Below are 21,923 nucleotides of genomic sequence, written 5' to 3'. Positions count from 1 at the left end.
GCATTTTAATATACCATTTACCTCGATGGAGCTTGGCAGGTCCTGCTTGCCTGTTTGGGTGAAGATGCGTGCAGGCTGTAAAGGTTTGCAGCGAGACTCTGAGATGGTGCAGGGGCAGCCGCTCATCTCTGTGATGCCGTGCTTTTCCCTTGGAAGCTCCGTGATTCCCGAAGAGGAGACATGAAATGAATGGAACTGAAAGGTCCCTCTTCTTTTATTCTGTTTTTTTTTTTTTAAACTAGAACTTCTCTCCCTCCGTGTAAGAGAATTGCTTCACACTAGCGACCCAGCAGATAAGTAAAAAGGAATAAATTACTTTCACACGCGGTGAACGAATTTTACCTTATAAGTAGTTTTCCCCTCTTCAACTCAGTTCCTTCCTCCTCTTCTTTATTTACTCTCCCCCACCCCCACCCCAAACCAAACAGATTAGCTTCGAGAACTCACAGCTCAGCATCATGGTCTGTAGCCAGGAGCTTCCCACTTAGCTGTCAGAGCGTTCTGCCAGCTTTTCAAATTATTTTTTAATGTTCTATTTTAGCAAACAAGGCAGTGCAGCATTTAAACGCTCAAAGCTGCCGTTTTTCCTGGTTACTGAGTGCTGCTTACTGTACCGGGTGCTCAGATGTCCTCATCAAGAGGTACCCTTGTCAAATTTACCTCACAGGCAGCCGTTGTGTTTAAAACCCGCGTTTCTGTAGACACGGTTCTAGTTTAGGGACCAGCCAGAACTGGCATGCCTTTTAAAAAGACAGCCTCCTCCCAGAAACACCCCCTGCAAAATACTCAAGCCCCAACACCTTTAATGAAGTAGACAATTCAGTCATCTACCCTAATGAATCTTCTTCAGAGCTGTCTCACGTGGAAGGGTGTTTGCATGTGTCTTTTGGCGCATTAAACCAGAGCAGCGGCCACAAACTAAAGATGCTGATAAATAGAGCAGCAGCATCTTAAGGCTTCGCTGTACACAGCTGCCTGTTTACAGGAATAGAGTTTTGAGTGCCTGATGCTCAATAGGAGGGCTTCTTCTATATTTCAGAGGCCACAGAATGACACAGTCAGAGACTGTTAGCCATCACCCCAGGAAGTGTGTACGGTCTTAGAGGTGTGAAGCACTGTGGGAAAGACCCCTACAAAGCACCCAAGCCGCTCTGTGTCTGCTTTTATGCAGCCAGGGCCTATATATTTTGTTCTGTGACCAATGAAACCACTCAGAGACAAGGCCCCATGAGATCTGGTCCTGCTGACTTACACAGAATGCCAGCTCCGCTGTGAGAAGCAGTGGCACCTGCCTTTTATTCAGACCCACCGAGGCTGGGCCCTAGTGAAACATGCAGAGCCAGTCATTCTGACTCCACATCAACCCCAGGAGGAAGGTTAGTATTATCCACATTGACAGGTGTGGAGATAGCACAGCAAAACATCATGTTGCTAAGGACCACACAGCTGGTTAGAGATGCGGGGGATCTGGCCTCAGAGTCTTTGTACCTTATCCACTGGCCCCAAGGCAAGGAAAGAGAAGAAAACACCCATGGAGTGATAGCTAGGTCTCTGTGACTCTGGATCTTAGATTTGTTTTAAAATTTAAATTCAATTTAAATAATTAAAATTATAATTTATATAATTTATATAATTTACCATATTAGGGCCTGGAGAGATGGCTCAGCAATAATCAAACCTGAGTTTGATTCTTAGCTCCTATTGCATATAACTCCAGCTTCAGGGAATCTGAGGCTCTCTTTTAAACTCCAGGGGCACCAGCTCTCATATATACATGTGCCCATATGGAAACACACATGTATACCATAATAAAAAGAAATAAATCTTTAAAAAAAATTTACCACATTTTTACTCATTTTTATTTTATTTTTAATTTTATTATTTATTTTGGCCTCATTATTAAGCCCTGGTTGGCCTGGCACTCAACCAGGTTAGCCTGGAACTCAGAGATCTGCTTAGCTCTACCTACCTGCAGCTGGGATTAAAGGTGCGTACCACCACACCTGGCATCTTAACTATCTTTAGTTGTATACAGCTGTAGCATGAAGTATGTTTCATAGTCTTGACAACCATCACCACCATAGATCCCAGAATTTCATCTTGCAACACTGAATCTCTGTGTCCATTAAACACCAACTCCCTCTTCCTCTAGACCCCAGAAATTGCCACTCCTCTTCTCTGAATTTGATGACTGCAATGCCCCGAATAAAAGATCATATATTTTTGTAACTGGCTTATTCCACTGAGCACATTTTTCTCCATGTTGACTCATGTTTGCAACACCTGTCATAACTTCGGTGTTTAAGACCTACTATGTTGCCTATGCCATGGGTTTTATTCATCCATCTATCTATTCCACTTCATCCATCCATCATCCATCTGTCCACCCATCCATCCATCTACCATCCATTCATTTATCCATCCACCCATCCTTCCATCTACCCATCCATCCATCTACCCATCCATCCATCATCCATCTACCTATCAATCTATCACCATCCATCATCCATCCATCTATCCATACATCCATCATCCATCTGTAATCATCTATCCATCATCCACCATCCATCCATCATCCATCAATCATCTATCCATTCATGATCCATCCATCCATTTATCCATCCATCATCCATTCATCCATCCACTCATGATCCATCATCCATCCATCCATCATCAGCCATCAGCCATCCATCATCCATCCATGGATGGACACTTGGGTTGTTTCCACCTCTTGGCTATTGTGACTGATGCTGCTTTCCTGGAGACTTGTATTCATTTTTTAGAGGAAGTATTTCACTATATAACCCAAGGTGGCATCAGACTCATGTTTCCTTCTGCATCAGCCTTCTGAGTGCATGCATGGCACTATGACTGTATATCCTGTGGAAATTTTGAAAGCCAGGTTGAGTGGAATCTACATTTGGCCCCAGGCACTGAAATCCAAGCAGATTAATGTTTAGCTCTGAGTATGAAAACTCTCTACAGTCAGTCAGAGGGGCTTCACAGGATGCTTCCTCTTCCTGCACCTGAGCTCCTGGAGAAGAAGCCCCAAGATTCCCTTTGTATTTTTTGACATCACACTTATTCATGTTTACCCTTGAAAAGTTTAAGCAGAATTACTAACATGTAAAATATGAGTTCCAGTGTTCTGCTAAATATGAATTATAAATGTAGTCATGATTATTAGATCGTGTCTCTGGATATTCTTCTTCTCCTTTGGAGCATTTTCGAGAGAAAATGCATTTCCTGTTTGGAGAAAATGATGTTTTAATTTTAATTCTTTGGGTGGAGGGGCATATGTGGAAACAGAGTTATTTCTAGCCTATGTGCTTTGCTTAATTCCCTACAATGGCTCTACCTTGAAACTAGATGATGGGCAGGGTTGGCTATCAGTTTTGAGGTTTGCTAAGCTGTGTTAGAGAGAAAAGGATGTAGAAAGATGTTGTCATTTTCAAGATTAGCTCCAGCTCCACATGTATATTTACAGTGGGAAGAAGATCATTCTCATTGTTCATTGCTCCAACCTCTCTACACTGCTCAAAGAAAACTAATAATAGTTGAAGTGTTTGTTTGGCTCTTCCATAAACCTGGGCAACATGAAAACATCCTGGATCACTCTCCCTGATGGATACCTTTAGATGGAGCTCTGGCTCTCTGTTGGAAGATACAACCATCAGTCTTTGGGGAAAGGCCAGGGCAGGCAGGTATCTGCCTCCCATGCAGCCTAATCAGCGTGTCCTGTCTCTGTGGCCTCAGTGGCCTACCAAGTCCTGGGACTTCAGTTCAGCCTTCACTGTCGTGAGGTCCTGCTCCCTTCTCCATTTTCTGAGTTCCTGCAAGGTTGTCTTGCTGTCTGGATGCTGCCTCCCAACAGGCACATTTATTAAACACTTGATATACATTGTCTTGCTTCATACAACAACCCTAGGACGTAATGGTATTAGACATTCGTTTTTAAGAAGTGGAGAAACTGAGACTAATATAATGCACATAGCTAGGGGTCTTGCATTTAGCCTGAAGCCAGCCTTTGTTCTGAAGCCTATGAACTTGACCATTCTCCTAGTCCGCTCCTCATATTTTTTATAATTGCATTATTTCTCTACCTCTTTATCTTTATTGAATCATTTCAAATTGTCTTTTTATTCTATTCTTCAAATCCATTTATTTTGTTTCGCATTTTGACCTTATTGCTGAACTAACCTTTGTTTCCTTTTCCCTGAGTGTCAACTTCCAAATTTGGCCTACATTATTTCAATAACCTCATCTCTTAGGAAATTGTTGGCCAGAAAGACACATACACAAATTTTAAGAGTATGACATCTTTTCAACTATGAGAATAACCTTTTTCTTTGATGTATAAAATATGTTCAATGATCATGTATAATGAGCTCAGAAAGATAATTGCACAGAGATTGGTTTATACGGCAAAAATGTTCAATACACCTAATTATAAGTTTCAAAAATTTCCAGTAAAACACTAGAGAATATTGTTGTCTTTAAAATTCAGAGCCACATAATTACATTAGGCATCTAAAAATTTATGTGTAATTCCATCAAGAGGTTACTTCAGCCCCCTGTCAATTTTTAAGTTTTAATTTGAAAAATAGGTAGAGAGACCATGTTAGAAAGAGAAGACGGATTGTAGCTTTAAAAATTCTAGTCTAAAATTAAGGCAAGTTCCCCTTCACCTTGAAGATACTATAACAATGTCTGAAAAGGACTCACTGCTTTTTATTGTTATCACTGTGTCAATATAGAACAGTATAGCATTTTTTATCTTTAAAAAAGGCATATTTAGGGGGATTTTAAGAAGTAAAAATGAGATAATTCATTAGCCACTGTAGTTTATTTCACTAAGTAGAAGACTACAGAATAGTGTTATGTAGTTAGGGGCGTACTTTTGTTCACTTCTATTGTGTGGCTTGTGCGCTTACAGAAATGCCTGGGAAGCATTCTGGAGGGACACACGCTCAGTCCTAACAGCAACTGTATCTGAGGAATGAGGGCCGTATGTTGGAAACAGAGACGCCTCCTACTTTTATCACATAGATTTCTATATTGTTGGCCTTTAACAACGTGTTAAGCATATTTTGAACAAAACAACTGATCAATAAAATGACATTAGGCATAGTGAATGGGGCTTCTGTTCCAGTCCCACAGCCTCCCAGACTAGAACCCCAGGAACCCAACTTGCCACCGGCACGACGATTGCGGTGTACTGGAGCATGAACAAGGAGGACGTCGTGGACTCATTCCAGGTGTACTGCGTGGAAGAGCCCAAGATGACCAGGAAGTAAATGGTAAGATTGCTGCACATCGACAGGTGCAGGCCTAGGTGTCTGCATCCCAATGTGAAGTACTTGAGTACATACACATTAGATATGCATATAGTTTATGCACGTATACATATTGAAATGTGTGCATTTCCACAAAGCATTTATAGCCACTTACAAAACAAGAATGATAACAAGCTGGGTGGTGGTGGTGGTGGTGGTGGTGGTGGTGGTGGTGGTGGTGCACGCCTTTATCCAGCACTCGGGAGGCAGAAACAGGAGGATCTCTGTGAGTTCAAGGCCATCCTGGTCTACAGAGCGAGATCCAGGACAGGCACCAAAACTACACAGAGAAACCTTGTCTGGAAAAAACAAAACAAAAAAAGAATGATAACAAAATCCCTCAACAACCACATAATAAAATATTAGCAGAAAGAACAATTTAGAAAATGATATCAGGAAGAAGCATATTAATAATCATCATAATGGTAATATGAACATTATAATTAAGATTCAGATTCAGGTCAGACTCTGAGCTCTCAAAATGACAGGATCCAAAGTTTCAGAGAGAATGGAGGTTTAACCAGTGCTGAAGTCTGACGGGTAGCATGATGTGTCCTGCTCCGTAGAGGGAAAAGGAGCTGTCCACACACAGGCCAGTGTCCTCTACAATAAGTTTAAACGCAAACACAGCACTAGATGTCAGGTTTGCAGGTTCAAAGAAGCCTGTAGGGTTAATTCATGTTCACAGTCCTCAAGGCATGCATCTAGGTATGGGTACAGTCATCCAGGGGCCCAAAGTCGTGGGTAGATAGAAGTGACATCACTTGGTATGGTAAGCAGAGGGCAGGTCTTACAAACGGAGCTTTTGTGAAGCTCTCTCTGCTCAGAACTTCTGATAAGACCGAAGAGCCAGGCAGCTTGAGGCTGCACTTCCTGATGAATCAGTGTGGGAAATGCTGGCATTCTGTGTCGCTTGTTGAAGACAGACCCACATGCTTGGGAAATTAGATGAGCATGTGGCAGCATCAACATCCCATGACAAAGTCAGGAGTGTAATGAGTGTAGACGATTGCACTCTGGTGGAGACTTCAACATCACTGTTTGTTTGTTTGTTTGTTTGAGACAGGGTTTCTCATATAGTTTTGGAGCCTATCCTGGATCTTGCTCTGTAGACCAGGCTGGCCTTGAACTCACAGAGATCTGCCTGGCTCTGCCTCCGAGTGCTGGGATTAAAGGCGTGTGCCACCACTGCCCGGCTCAAAATCACTGTTAAAAAGTTAATTATTTTTTCCTAAAGACAGGGTTTCACATATCCCAGACTGTCCTCGAGTTGGCTGTAGGTGAGGATGACCTGGAGCTTAGAAAAGAGGCAGCCAGAGTCTTAAGTTTCTTTGGGAAACAATCCGGGTTGTTAACTAGAGGTATTTTGAGATGGTGACATTCTGGGGCAATACAGGAGGAAAACTAATGTTATCATATGCTAACTTCAGGGAGAAAACTATTCTTTAAAGGAAGAGAACATTTCCGTAAAAATAATCAAATTGGTCTAAAGTGTAAGGTGTCACTGGATGTGGTAGGTAGCTTGTACCTGTAACTCTAGACTCCAGAGGTGGAGGCAGGAGAATGCCAGTCTAGGCTCCAGGGGAGACCCCTGCATCAAAAAGCCCCAAACCCCAAACAAATAAAAAGCCAAATGGGTAGGCATTCATAGTAGTATTTAATAATACTTGCTATAAAATATTTAAAGTAAAACCATTTAAGAAACTTTAAATTGAAAAAAAATGTCTTGATTGAACCAATTTAACATCTCATAATAGCTCATTATCCTATCAAAATTTAAATATTTCCCCATATGAGTGGAGATATATGGTTAAAAGGATTCTGAAGTGTGGGGTGTGGAAGAAGATCTGGGTGAATATATGAGGAAAAAATAAAGTCCTGAGTGAGTGTGTGTTCTTGACGTAAGCACAATCGTGCCAAGGACCCCAGTGCCTCAGACCCATGGAATGGCAAAGCCTTCCCAGGCAGGGCTCAGAAGTGCGGCAAAGCCTTCCTCTGATCCAAGTATGAGTGTTTTAGGAATGACTGACCAGTGTACATAGAAACTATCAATCCTAGCCTTCTCCTTCCGATGTTTACAGCCTGAGACTGTTCCCCTATAAAGACCTACCAAGATTTGCTAAACTTAACTCCATGTTCAGCTGTGTGCTATAACCCCGCCTCCATGTTCAGTTCTGTGCTATAACCCCGCCTCCATGTTCAGTTCTGTGCTATAACCCCGCCTCCATGTTCAGCTGAATGCTATAACCCGCCTCCATGTTCAGTTCTGTGCTATAACCCGCCTCCATGTTCAGCTGAATGCTATAACCCGCCTCCATGTTCAGTTCTGTGCTATAACCCCGCCTCCATGTTCAGTTCTGGCTATAACTCCGCCTCCATGTTCAGTTCTGTGCTATAACCCCGCCTCCATGTTCAGTTCTGTGCTATAACCCACCTCCATGTTCAGCTGTGTGCTATAACCTGCCTCCGTGTTCAGCTGTGCAGAATAAACACGCTAAGTTTCCAGTTGATACTCATGGTGGTGCATCTCCATCAGAGTGCATGGCCCACCAAATCCAGCTTTTCTACAGGTGTGGCCATATGTCAGTCATTTTGTTATTCATGTCACCCCAGTTAGGTCACTGAAGTTCTGGAAAAACTGTCAGGATCTGAACCTGGAAAGTCATACCGAGTAGCAAACTTGTTTACTAGTCTGGAAAGATGCTCTATGGAATCTTAAATAAAAGCACAGAGCTGTCCTTTCCATGACGGACTCCTGTGGAATGTTGGCATTGGTTCTTGAAGCTTTTCTTGAGACTATATTACTGAGATTTAAAGTGACGTAAACTCTATGCAAGTTTTATATTTGCTTTTAAATAAGTTATTTTAATTGTGGATTGTGAATCTCAGACATGTACTAACATGCTATTATTTTGTGATAAATGTTCAACTAGTAATACTATGTCATTCTAAGTATCAGTTTTTAGACTGCTATTGCTTTTTATATATCCTAAAGAGATAATTATCACAGAATAATGTAAAGTTTGTAAAGTTATCAGTTTGAGTTCTCTGCAAAAATCAAACTACTTTTTCCAATAACTAATTTTTAGTTCCTTTAGAAGTCACCTTTGAACTCATAGTTGTGTCTTGTGCTAGAATTGGTAGAAGAATACAGACTGACTGTGAAAGAAAGTTACTGCATTTTTGAAGACTTAGAAACCTGACCGATGTTATCAAGTGTGGGTGATGGCCATCAACTTCACTGGATGTAGCCTGCCCAGTGAAAGAGCAATTTTTAGAACAGGTAAGCAGATGCTAAGACATTATTATGAGGTAATACTCAATTCTTCACAGACTTTTGAGATCAACCAATAAGTATTTAGGAAGCACTAGCTATGTATTAGATGATGGGCAAAATGATGGGTATAAAAATAAGACGGAGGTGGGGCCTAGGACGGAGCTCAATGGTACAGCGTGGGTCCAGCTGCATGAAGCCCAGCATCATCCCTCAAGTCCAATAACAACAGCAACATGACTGAGCTCCTGTTTGCAAGATGGTCAGAGTTAAGCTGAGCAGTTAAAAAAGGAAAGCAGATCAGTGGGAATGTTTGGTAAGGGTCTAGATCATGGTGAGAGCACTCGAGAGTACCAAGACAGGATCAGGAATGGCTCTCCAGGTGATACCCACAGAATGCTTTAAATGATCAATGAGACACAATGTGTTAACTGGAGCAGGTTCCTCTTGAAGAAACAATGAACAGACTTGAAGTATACATCGGGGTGTGGGGCACAATAAGATCTCTGTTATTCCGTAAGCTTGAAAACAAGGAAAGACATTACTTTGAAAAGGGTTAGCTTATAGAGCTTATAATTGCAAGCTAATAATAGGACTGGGCTTTGTTATACAGATGCAGGAAAACAGAAAGGTTTAAGCCATGGTGTTCAACTGGGAATGTTTTTCTCATGGTGAAATCTTTTCACAAGGAGCTACAACACAAGATGTAGTGTTGACCAAGGCTGTCCTGCCTTTGAGATCATTACAGCCACCTCAGGGAGGAAGTAGCTTTTTCCCACCCATTAGTCCTATATCTTTTCTTCTTGCCTTTAAAAACAAATATTTGGCTTAGCATGGTGGCGCTTACATATACTCCCAGCATTTGGTAGGTGGAGACAGGACTTCAAGATGCATAGCAAGTTCCAGGCCAACCTGGGCTACATGAGACCCTGTCTCAATAACCTGAAACCCCAAAATGGACAATCCTCCCACCCAAACTGTACTGACCACCTGCTGGGGACAAGATCGTGTCTACCTCTTAGGTAAAAGGAGAAGAGAAAGAGCATTTGTATTATTTATGTAGTAGCTATATAAAGAAAACAGGGTAGACTTTATAGAAAACAACTGTTAGGGACTGTTTGGGGATGGGATAAAGTCTGACAATATGTAATGCAGAGGTGGGAGAGAGACTTTTAGCTATGTAAATGATTTTTTGTTTGTTTATTTATTTTTATCTCTTTTGAGTTTTTAGCTCAGGATAATGTTTTTGTTGCAAAATTTAAAAACAAAATCATACCTAAGTATTCCCCCCAGAGTTGGTATTGCTCCGTCACCACTGATAAATGATGATCAGAGTGTATACCGTTTCTCTCTCTTCAGCACCTTCCACACCCGTGATTCATGCAGAAGACTGTACTGTGTGCTGGAATACGGCCACTGTCAGATGGCGGCCTGCTAACCCCGAGGCCACAGAGACCTACACTCTGGAGTACTGCAGACAACATTCTCCTGAGGGCGAGGGCCTGAGGTAAGGCTCCCTCTCCACACTGAGACTGCCAGGAGCTCAGGAACCAGGTTCCAGGCCCCAGGCTATCAGAGCGGTTGCTTAGCCAGCAAGAAACGCATCCTTGAACCCTGCTGAGCCAATTAAACTGTTGACTTGATTTGCAGCACCATCACTATTCATCAATGAGCTCCGCGTTTATAATAAAACACATGCTACAGTGCAGAATAATAACTCGCTTGTAAGAAAAATGTATGCGAATTTTAATAAGATAGAGCACTCTTTGAGGTATATTTAACTTGAGTCGTTAGTCAGGATTTATGCACATTTTGTGCCCCTTTTACTGGCTCTATCAGAATAGGTTCCACCTAGCTCAGGAAACTAATAGTGAGCTTATGTATAATGTAAATCAGAATGTCTTCACGATATACTGGCAACATAAAGGAGCTAATTACACATATATTATCACAGAGACAGGCCTGCCTCTCCAAGAATATGAAGAATTCTTCCAGTATAAAAGAAATGTGAGGCTCTCTCACTGAAATGATGAAGCTAAAATGTATCAAGAGAGGACCACACATCTGTTCAGTGTTAGTAAATATTAACCCATCTATGAGGTGGTATTTCCTTAACCTCTGAAGTCCTGGATATAGAAAGCGTCTTCACATACCATGACGAATAGTCAGATTACTCTGATATTTATATTTTGATAAGTGACATTTCTGTTTTTCTTTTTAGCCACATTTATTGAGATAAACTATTTTGGCAGAAAGTTGGGAGTAATGGTATGAAATTAAACAACCTTTAAATAAAGTATATTCAAGCTCTTCATTAACACTATGATCAAGCAGCTGTTTATTTAGTTATGATATAAGGTTTCATATGAATGAACAATAATTATAGTTTCTTTCAGTTTGAAGACAGGCGTTGCTAAATAATGATCAGCATGTATATTGGGGTTGGATACATGAGAAGGGGTGGGACGCAGGCGCTTCTGTAAAAGTGAAATGTGGTACATATACAAGCAGCAGCCTGTCTGCTTGTGTTCTGACTGCTGGAAGGCGAGCCTCGGGAGTCATTACGTTATTATACACTACATTTTTTTCATGTCGGTTGGTTGATTGCTATGTAAAGCCACTAATTTGTGTCAGTCTGAAAGCTCAGACAAGCATGTTGTGATCTCAGTATGCTTTCAGAACAGTCTGAGAGGGCACTGTGCCGAGAGCCAGAGCCTTATTTTAGTCCTGGCTTTACCCTTGCTTCTGCTTCCTATTGGCTGCTCACCCTACGGTGGTTAACCCTTGTGCAGTCCTTACACGCTCCATCTATCTCTGCGGGCTTTGGTTTGCCAATCCCTGATAGAGATCAAATGCCAGTTAGGGTAGATCCCTGGCTTGCTGCCTTTGGGGGTTATGACAATCACATGAAATCAGAGTCAGGGAAGAGGTTTGTAATATGCTACCCCAATGTAAGGCTTTAAGAAGGAAGCCTTCCTTTAGCACTTGTGCTACCAAATTCCCAGAAGAGGTTGCCAGGTGTCAACCAACATCTGAGAGGTGAACTCTGGCCAGCAGAGAGAGTAAGGGACTTGACTATTTCCTCTGTGACAGCACTGGCCCAGGGACTTCAGGCAGTCCTCACAAGGACTTGAAAGAAGTTCCTTGTCTACTGAGTGGCAATCAGAATTCAACCACAGATCTGACATATTTAACGATTCAAACCCTTGACCCCTGGGTAAGATTATTTAGGGAGTCTGTGACCCTCTCTGTCAAAGAGTCGATGCTCTGAGGATGCTACTTCAGGAACCCCTGAGTCCTTGGTGGTCTCTCCCCCCATTCGTGAGGAGACCCGGTTCTCAGGAAAGATCAGCCTGTTCAGAAGTACTTTGAAGTGACTCATCTGTTGTGGCGCTCATCCTCAGCTGGCATTTACATCAATCATTTCAGCACAGTTGGATACTTCAATCAGCAAAAATCTGAAAACCTTGAGACCCAGTAGACATCTCATCTAGAGAATGGCCTTGTCACCTGATAAATGTAGCTATAGAGAGAAGGGAAAGGGAAGAGGAGATGGTGTCCATAGAGGGCCTTTATGGTGCCAGAAGTTGTGTTTGCTCTTACTGAACTCTCTCAGTGATCCTGTGGTTTCCATTACATCAGAACCAAATCTTAGATGGGTTGACAATCTATTAAACTAGGCACTGTAGGTTTGGGGTTAGAATTCAAACCCAGGTCTGTTTTATTCATTTCACTGGTTTTCAAACGCTTGTCATTTGCAGACCCTGAGCTATCGGAGCCGTCAGCAATTGGGAGTTACTGTGTATCTTTAGTTTCCTCGGGCATGTGAAAAAACAGATCGGAAAAGATAATGGAACCACCATCCAGATCTCCTTTGATTGATGTTTTTCCTTTGCCTCATCATCCTGGGGCCCTCAAAACTACCCTAGAGGGGCCTATATTATTATTATCACTATATCATTACTGTCAATAATGAATGATTCCAAACAAACCCTCCTGTCAAAGTCATAGGGACCAATGGCAGTCCCACGTTTAGAGAAGACAATGGTCGTCCACCAATTTTGCCAAAGCCGAAGTAGAATTTAATGAGGCATGAGGCTAGTCATTGGTTTGTTTTATCTGAGGCTTTGCCAGTGTGTGTTTTATTCTGTTGCAAGTAAATATGTGAGAAGCTGGATAAGCAGAAGTTGACAGTAGTGTTAGAACTGTATGGGAACCCTTTGTCACAGGGTGGATCAAGTCTGGTAAGGTAAAAAATCAGGAGTTCCACATGCTGAGCACCGTGGAGAGTCTAGAGCTCTGTTAGGTGCTCAAAGGCCGTGACTGGCAGGAAGCGCAATGTCCAGCCCTCAGTTGAGAGCGGATTTTCCAAGTCTGGATTCCTGCTGAGTCTGACAGTAGATAATCTGGAGCAAGGAAATTTTCTTGGCTATAGATTACTGCCATGCCCATCTGCCAAGTCTGTTGCCAAGCTACCACAACAGGGCCATCTCTTATTCATAGAAGCCTTCTTGTTTTATACCCCAGATTGGCTTCACTAGACTCTGAAATAACTTATCCTTAATCTCGGAGACTTGGGATAGCATGCATCTTTTGGTTCTCTGCTCTAAGAATCCAAGAGGCGAGGGAAATTCTGCTCTTTGGAAGTGGCCATGTGTCTTAGATCTTCTGACAGAACATCCACTTCAGCGCCTGGTGTTTTGAAACTCTGTAAAATACTCTTTATCTATAATATATATATATATATATATATATATATATATATATATATATAGTTTAATTAATCTTTATGGCACGCCAGGTCTGGAGAACTAGTCAGGTGGTGCAATCAATACATAAGGAACAACAATTGTTTTTATCCACTCTACCTAATAATTCTTATTTTCTATCGATTTAGAACCTCATTTGGCTCCATGCATAGCAGCCAATAGTTAAGGTGGTGTTGTCTCTTGGAAGGAGCTGTGCTGAGTGTTGTCTGGTCTCCTCCATTTGTTGACTCCTTAAAGGGATTAGTGTGTACAACTATAGCCCTGGTGTCTGAGGCAGTATCTGGCACTGTAGCTGCACAATGAATATATGTGTGTTCCTTGATGGATGAATATCAATTAGCATCAAATACATAATGCTGACCATAAGAATACTTAGATCAGCTTTAAGGATAATCTCAAAGTAATAAACTGCCAACAAAGTAAAGGAGAATGGAGAGTGAGTTCACTCCAGTGTTCAGACACGTAATCAGGAGGAAAGAGGAGTCTAGTTTGTTAGCAGGAAACCTTCTGTATATCACTGATAGAGAAAAGCATGTAAAATTCCATTTAATCATTGGTTATATAACCCTACATATGTTCCAAGTTTGTAGAAGCATTAATTTAGAGGTGCCTGAAAAAGAATAAAGTAGACCAGAGGTGACATATTTCTCATGTGGCTCTGTTTAGCAGAGCCTAGATCATAAAGTGGGTGAGGATTGAAAATTCATCTGTAGCGACGTCGTCAAAGGTCTGTTAATGAATGAGAGTGAATGGGATGAGTCAATCTCCTTTGGTCTTTGCCCACTTCAAGTCATCTAACTAGCTAAAATCTCTTGCGAAAGAGAGGGAGCAAGAACTATATTCATTTCTGTCTTTCTCCCACCCTAGATCCTTAGTGGGGGGAAGGAGCCTTAAAAACTCTGGAGTGCTGTAGGAAAGTGTTGAAATAAAAAAGGGAGAGAAAATGAGTAATATCGAATCCCACCCACACCCATGCCCACACATGCACACACACACTTGCACTCATGGATGGCGGGCACTGATTCATTGATTGTGCTCTAGGCTGGGCACTCTCATTTCGGTTGCCAGGATGAAGTCATCCATCTGAGGACCTGTGTTCCTTCTCCCAGTGTGATGACCTCTTACACACTCTAACTTAAGACTCATGGTGCTCCTTGAATTCTCAGGCAGGGGTAGGGGTGGGGATGGATGGAATGAGCGAGCCTACTGTGCCCCTACACCCCATGACACAGTATCTGAAACAGCTGAGCAATGGAGTCTCTTTCATAATTCTCCTAAAAATTTGCATTTTTTATTTTTTATTTTTTTTGCATGTGGGCACCAAAGCTTGGTCCCAGCAGTCAGCCCCTGTTGGGATTGGAGGTGGGCAGGGGGGAGGGACAATCCTTGGCTTGCGTGTGAGATGGAGGGTTTCCTACTCTTCCTGTTTTGCTTTGGATGCTCTCCTCAGCTTGGGTGGGCTCAAAACACTTTCAGATTTCCCCCCACCGTTCCGTTTCCTCAGCTGCTCTGTCTCTCCTGTGCAGAGAGAAGTCAGCTTAAGTGTGGGTGGAGGAGGAAAACTGAGAGAAATATAGTACAGGGATTGGCTGTGTAGGCTGTGCAGAGAAGCTGTGCACTGAACGACAAATCTGTGAGACGCAATACTCCACCAATTAGTTGGGGGTGAGCTTCCTGTCCCTGCCCCCGCCCTAGGCTCTGGCACCCAGAGAGCCTCTCTGGGCCATGTCCTTGAGGGTGAGCATCCTCAGGAAGGTCTGCATGGGTGCTGGGCCTGTGAGTTCACTATCCTGCTTCCAACTGTGGGGCCAGCCACAGAGCAAGAACAGACCTGCCACTCAGAGGCAAGTGCTCCAGTGAGGACTCCGGCTGCCTGCTCTCTGTGCTTATAGGCAGCCAGGAGGAATCTCAGTTTCTCTCTCTTTGAAAACTTTGTTAGTAAGCTTCCAGGTAGATAGATGTGGGTGACTGACCATCAGTCAACAGCGAGGATTTTGACCTTCTCTGCAGCCTGTGGGTGAAAGCTCCAGGCTTGTTCCACTGGGTCACAGGAGAATCACAGATATGTACGGCTGAGCCCACGCTCGCTGAGTGGTTAAGAGGTAATGGGCTCTGTTTATGTGGAATTGGTTTCCTGATGCCTTTGCAGAAGCCTCTGGGAGGGGCGTGATGTGATGGTTCCCCCCTAGTGTTCCTGGCATTCAGCATTTTCTAGGGGGAAGCCTTTCTACTAAAAGGCTCTCACTTAACTGGCCGCTTGGCACCTCACGTCCCTCCTGATCGGACAGTGGGAAAGCAACCTGTCCTCTTCTTCACATGAGCTGTGTCACTTTCCCAAAAAGCATCCCCAGTGAGGGACCCTGACATAACAGACCCCCAGCACAGTTCCGGGAGTACAAGAACCAGATGATGTAAGGGGACAGAGGACTGTTAGAACGATCAGGCGGAGAGTGGAATCTCAGTGGAAGATGAAATTCAAATCTGAACTTCCTGGCAGCTTAAATGAAAACTGGAGAGAGGGGGAGAGATGGAGAGAGAGGAAGAAAGAGATTATATAACTAATTTCTCTCTAAAAAGGAAGCACAACATTTCACTAAGAGAGACAATTATATTCCATGACATTCAACTTTGAGATGAATTTTTCATGGAGATCTTTATATAAGGGCTCTTAAGATAATAGTGGTCGTCTTTAAGAGCAGTATCACAAAAGATGCATACACACACCTATTAATCATTTCCACACAGTGTCTGAAAGCACAGTATTAAATCACTGTTCTCAGCACACTGGGCTGGAGACCTCGAGTAACTGTCCACGTAGATGACCAGGGGGCAGTAAAGGAGAGCTTGGAGGATCCGGAGAGAGAAACATTACAAGACTCCTGGGAACCTCTGTCTGAAGTGTAAACAGTGTTGTTCAGGCTTTGGAGAGTAAAGATGGAGAAAACAGAAATCCGGGACCCTTCTTCCGGACCCTTTGGCTCACATTGATTTTCTGACAGAGCTGAGCCACAGGAGAGCCCACGCTTTGTGGCTGTCAGCGTGTAGTGCCCATGTTGTTCTTCTGCTCTGTTAGGAAATAATGGTGCTGTTTAGTAATACAGAGTCTCATAATATTATTATTTATCAAAAGAAAAATGGTTCTATTAAGATTATATTTACCAAGTCTTTTTAATCATGGAAACTTAGTATATAAAGAATTTTCTTCTTAACCCCGATTTAACTGATTTTTTTTCCATCTTAAAAAATTTCTATATTTATGGTTAGTTAAGAGTTTGTAAACAGCTTGAAGCACCATTGACTAGTTTGTCTTTTGTGTTTGTTTTTGGTTTTGTTGTTGTGATTGTTTTGAAAGAGGATCTCACTATTGTAGCTCCAGCTGGCTGAAACTTACAGTATCAATCAATCCTAATGCCTCAGCCTTCCAGGTATTGAGGTTACAGCCATGAGCTACCATGCCAGCTTGGTTTTATATTTAATGTTGCTTATGTTATGTAATTTTCCTTTTCCTTCTTTTCCCTCTCCATCTCCCACGGTTAGAACTGTGTTTCCCAAACCTCACTGATCATAAAAGTCAATTGGGATACTTGCAAACATTCAGATACCTGGGCCCCCTTCAGGAACCCAGTTCGGAAGCTGGGTGTGGTGGCCCATGCCTGGAATGCCAGCACCCTGGAGGCTGAGGCAAGAGTTCCAGGAGATGGAGGCCAACAGAGGTTACATAGTGAATGCAAGGCCAGCTCGAACTGCAGAGCAAGACCTTGTCTAAAAAAATGATTAGTTAAGAACTGAATTTTTCAAACTTGCCGGTGTGGATGCCCGGGCAGGTTGGGAAATGCTGCTTCACCCCCTGATCTCTCCCACAGCCCCAGCATGTGTTCTGTTCACGGTTCACAGGAAGTGGTATTGACTGGCTGGTTGGATGTTGGTGCTGCCAACATGAAAGCCAGTGAGGGCCAACTGTGTTTTTAAACAACAATTCATCCTTAGCCATCTGCTGTACACTGTGCTAGGCTGCTTCTAGGAGCGGTGGCACTGGATTCCTCCATACTGTTTGTACACAGGCCACCCCCTCCCCAGGACGCGACAGTACAGAGAATAGCTATTCCCCCACACTTGCCAGCCTCTCTAGTCACATTAAACATGTGTACCTTCCCTCAGGGTCATGTCACTGGATTATCAAATGTGTGAGAAGCTATTTCCAAGTGCTCAAAGGCATGTATGCTTCGAGATTTGTAAACACGTTCAGTCTGCTCTTGGACTCTTTGCTGTTAAAAGTTAACATTTTTAATTTGGGGCCCATTACATGTATTTATGGTACAAATTCAAGAGACAAAAAAGGAAGACAGAGAACCTTAATTTTCTTTGTATCTATTCTTCATCTCTCAATTCCCATCCCCAAGGGCAATGACTGTCACTTGATTCATTTTTAACCTTTCAGATAAAAGCATCTATAATTTCCTAGCAAATGCTAGCAATCCTACATGCCTTTCTGTCAATTTGCTTTTCTTGCTCAAACATATACCTTTGTGAGCATCCCTACCCATGGGACTGCCTCCATTTTTAAAAACAATTCCATTGTATTCTGTTTCCAGGATGTTATTCCAACTTATGTGACCAGTTGAGGAGACAGCTTCCCAGTCTCCTGCTGTGCCCAGCCATGCTGTAGAAAACAACCCCACGCATATACAAGTTCACTGATCTACAGTCTATTTGTAGAATGCATTTCTCAAAATAAAAAGACTGTATCTTTTGAATATTGATAGATATGGCCAAATTCATAGGATCTGCTGGGGCTTAGTCTCTGGCCAGCAGTGCATAGGAGTACCTGGTTTTTCACAACCTTGCCTGCCTTTGGACAGTTAGACAGCTGAAAACGCAACCACAGTGTAAGTGTTCAAGTCTGTTGCTGGGTTGATGCCTTTTCATATGGTTTGAGCCTCACACTTCCTTTCCTATGGCTGTTCACTTCTCTTACCGTTTCTCCCCTGTTAGATTATGACATTTTCTTTTTTATTCATAGTTTCTCTTTTTTTTTTTTTAAAGGAAGTTAGCTTTCATGTATGAGTTTGGAATCTTTTAAACATATTTTGTCATGAATATTTTAAAATGTTAATTCAGTTGAATTTATCAATTTCTTTTGAAAAAAGCTTTCAGCTTTTTTATAATATTTTAAAATGCCTTCTCTCTGAATATATGCATGTATATATTATACATGTCCTCCCATTTTCTTAATTTTGTTTAAAAAATGTTTTTATCATTTGGAATTACTTTGGTAGGAGGTATGAAGTAGAGATTCCAACATTATTTGATTGGTTGACTGACTGTGAGACAGGATCTCACTATAGAGCCCTGTCTGGCCGGGAATTTGCTATATAGACCAGACTGACCATGAATTTACTGCGATCCCTGTTTCTGCCTCTCAAGTGCAGGATTGCAGGTTATAGGTGTATACCACTAAACTCAGTTCCCTCTCTTTCCCTCCCTCCTCCTTCCCTCTCCCCTTCATTTGGTAATCTAGTTGTCTCAAAAAGAAGTTCTTATTTCCTCTTGTGATCTGAAATGCTTACCTGAGAGTCTCTGCGCCTGGCTCCATTCTTGACCTTGAGCTCGGTCCATGGTGTGCTGATGCCTAAGCACCACGCTGCTTTTAGTAGCAGAGCTTTCCTGTTGATGCTCCTTGGGGTTAGGTGGCCCATTCATGCTATTTTTTTTTCGACTTCTAGTTTGTATTTTATTGTCAGAGTTAGCTTCCTCCATCAACCGACTCTAGACGATTTGTTATTTTTAGAGAGCATGCTGAATTGATAGATTATCTTGGGGGGAATTGAAGGTTCTGCAACGCCTCACTTTCCTGCAGAAAAAATAAATGGTGTGTCTCTTTCAGTGGCATCGACAGATGTCCCTAATACGGATCTCATTTATTTTCCTGTGCACTTTTCTATTTGATGCCATTCTCCTGTCTTTAGCTGCTCTCTGGTTGTAATTTTTCATGAAGGGTTTTGAACGTCTGTTTTGGTGCTACTGGGCTTGGAGCCCAGGGCTTCAAGCATGCGAGACAAGTGGACCCCAGTCTCCTACGTTAGTTTCCTACCTAGCCATCCTATGGCATTCTATTATGGAAGGGTTTTCAAGCTGATTTTTAGATAAATAGGCATGTCATCTGCAGATGGCAGTAGTTTTTTTTACCTCCTACCTCCCAATTTAGTTTTTAACCTTCTCTCTCCTTCTAACTTAGTGGGAATGCTTTTAGTAATTTCCCTCATAAACGCAAGGTCCCTAAAGATTTCTTCCTGAAAATTCATTTTCAAGTCCTTTGTAAAATGATCTTTGCTCTATTACCAGTCAGGGGTAACTGTGTCAGAATTCCTAGTCTTTTCTTGGAAAGAGCAAAGAATTATAGGGTTCGAGTTAGGTAGGTCTTCTGTAGCATGAATCTTAGACAGTCTTATTAATAAAAACAAACCTTAGCCAGGTATTGGGGTGAACTGGAAGATCAGAGAACCAGAACAAGCCACAGCTACCTCACCTCTCCGGATCCTCAGCTGGTCTTGCTTCCTCAGACTGAAGGCCTCTGAGTCCTCATCCAGAATGGGTCTCAGCTGAACTGCTGCTCAAAAGCCTGAGTGCTTAACCAGGCCAAATGCTTAACCAGGCCAAATGCTCCTAGTTTCTGGTCCTCACGCCTTATATACCTTTCTGCTTTCTACCATCACTCCCTGGGATTAAGGGCTTGCTTTTTGGGATTAAAGGCATGAGTCACCATGCCTGTCTGTATCCTTGAACACATGGATTTCTGCCTCTGGAATGCTAGGATTAAAGGCATGTGCTACCACTGCCTATCTTCTGTGTTTAATATTGTGGCTGTTCTGTCTCTGACCCCAGATAAGTTTATTAGTGTGCACAATATTTCGGGGAACACAACACCACAGTCTTCCTTACTTTAAACACCGTTTTCCGCTGGCTCTCACCCGGTATCTTTCCAACACTAGAGAGAAGGAGACAGTGTCCTTCATTCAGGAAGCAGCCCTGTGGCCTGCAGGTCTCTTCAGTCTCTGCTCTCTGGCTGAGGAACCTAACAAATAATTGTCCTGTTGCTGGAGAGATGAGCAGCTGAGAGTCCTTGGGGCACCTGCTGGGAGCAGCTTGCTCAGTCGAACTCCAGGCTGCCTTCAATTGTCAATTCACCACCAGGTCACATCACCTCATCATCTGTTCACACAGGCATTGCTTTCCAGAGCTCTGTGATTCCTACGTGAAGAAATCCCACACTCAAGGACCCAAAGTGAGACCATCTGAGCCATTTCTTTATTGTCCTTCGAATCCTGTTATTGGTTCTAGACTTTTAATCTTAATCACTTTTCTTACTGGTATAACCTCACCCCCACCGCCACTGAGACAGCGTCTAACTATAGCACGTGCTGGGACTTGAACTCAGGGTTCTCTTATCTTAGCCTTCTGAATACTGAGGTTTTAGATGTGTGCCGCCGTGCTCAGCTAGCATCCCTTCTTCACTAAGGAGCAACTATCTACTGTGGTTCCATTCGCTTTCTGACGCTTCAGTCTGCATGTTCTGTGAACCTAAACTGTACTGTAATCTAGGTCAAGCCCCATGGGGATTCGGTGGCAATCCTGACCAGTCTTTGGTTTTGAGGTAACAGAGTCATAAGCTACACAAGGGAATAAGTAGCTCTTCAGATCGCAGACTTTGTTTTCATTCGGCTGAAGAACAGTCATGACTGACCTGAAAACTTGGGTGATGTCTTGGTAAGGAAGGAGACGGGGCGAAGCACATCTCTCTGACCTTTGTCCTGGTGCCTGAGCGGGAGACAGTGACTTGGGACAGTAAAGGCCACCACATTTCACATCCCATCTTCTGTTTCTATGCTTGGTGCTTTTATTTTACAGACAGGGTGAGGACCCTGTACACAGCTGTGTGGCCATCTCATGTGCTGAAGGCAGGATGGGATGCTGGGGTTTGATTTCAGCGCCCTATAATCTTTGTACTTTACCCACGTCACGGCGCATGGTGTGCAGTTAATGATATACGTGGCGTCTGCTCTCCTCGACAGATTGCAGAAAATGTTCCTGATGTATAACAACAGGGCCATTACAAAACAAGGCTGCTGTATTATGTGTAGTCTCTAGAGCTAAAGTTTCCTCTCCTTCCCCTGCCCCTTCTTCCCCCTCAGGCTCCAGGGTGACGGGGCCTGCAAAAATGATAAGTGGTCCATCCATAGTTATTTAATGAGCGAATGATGTGTAAAATTCAGTTCATGCTGAGTGTGTGTATTAAAACAATAATTTTATTACTGATTGTTATCAGTGTTTATTTAAAACATTCCTTTGGCTGTCAACCTAAATAAGACAAGCAATGCATCTGCCCTAGACTAATATTCTAGAATATTAGTTGGGAATTACACTCGCCACTGTAGGACATGTGTTTCCACTAATGAACTGCAGCACAGCTTGTCATTAAGGGCCAAATGGCTCAATTTCACCCCTCCTTCCTCGGTGTAGCTAAATATACTGCTCTCTGGAGGCCTG

General features: G+C 42.7%; 1 protein-coding gene across 1 annotated transcript in view; it reads left to right on the top strand.

Moving 5' to 3' along the window:
• Cmya5 (cardiomyopathy associated 5) overlaps positions 1-21,923 on the top strand; it is a 67,179-nt gene that overhangs the window by 32,498 nt on the left and 12,758 nt on the right. The window contains 6 exon segments of the mRNA XM_037209549.1: positions 5,153-5,188; positions 5,191-5,277; positions 5,280-5,300; positions 8,472-8,533; positions 8,535-8,619; positions 9,970-10,117. Coding sequence (XP_037065444.1) covers positions 5,153-5,188; positions 5,191-5,277; positions 5,280-5,300; positions 8,472-8,533; positions 8,535-8,619; positions 9,970-10,117 — 439 coding nt within the window.

The sequence above is a fragment of the Peromyscus leucopus genome, chromosome 11 (genome assembly GCF_004664715.2).
Source record: "Peromyscus leucopus breed LL Stock chromosome 11, UCI_PerLeu_2.1, whole genome shotgun sequence".
Taxonomy (NCBI): domain Eukaryota; kingdom Metazoa; phylum Chordata; class Mammalia; order Rodentia; family Cricetidae; genus Peromyscus; species Peromyscus leucopus.
The sequence above is the reverse complement of the archived record's forward strand: the minus strand, read 5'-3'. Positions and strand labels throughout refer to the sequence as shown.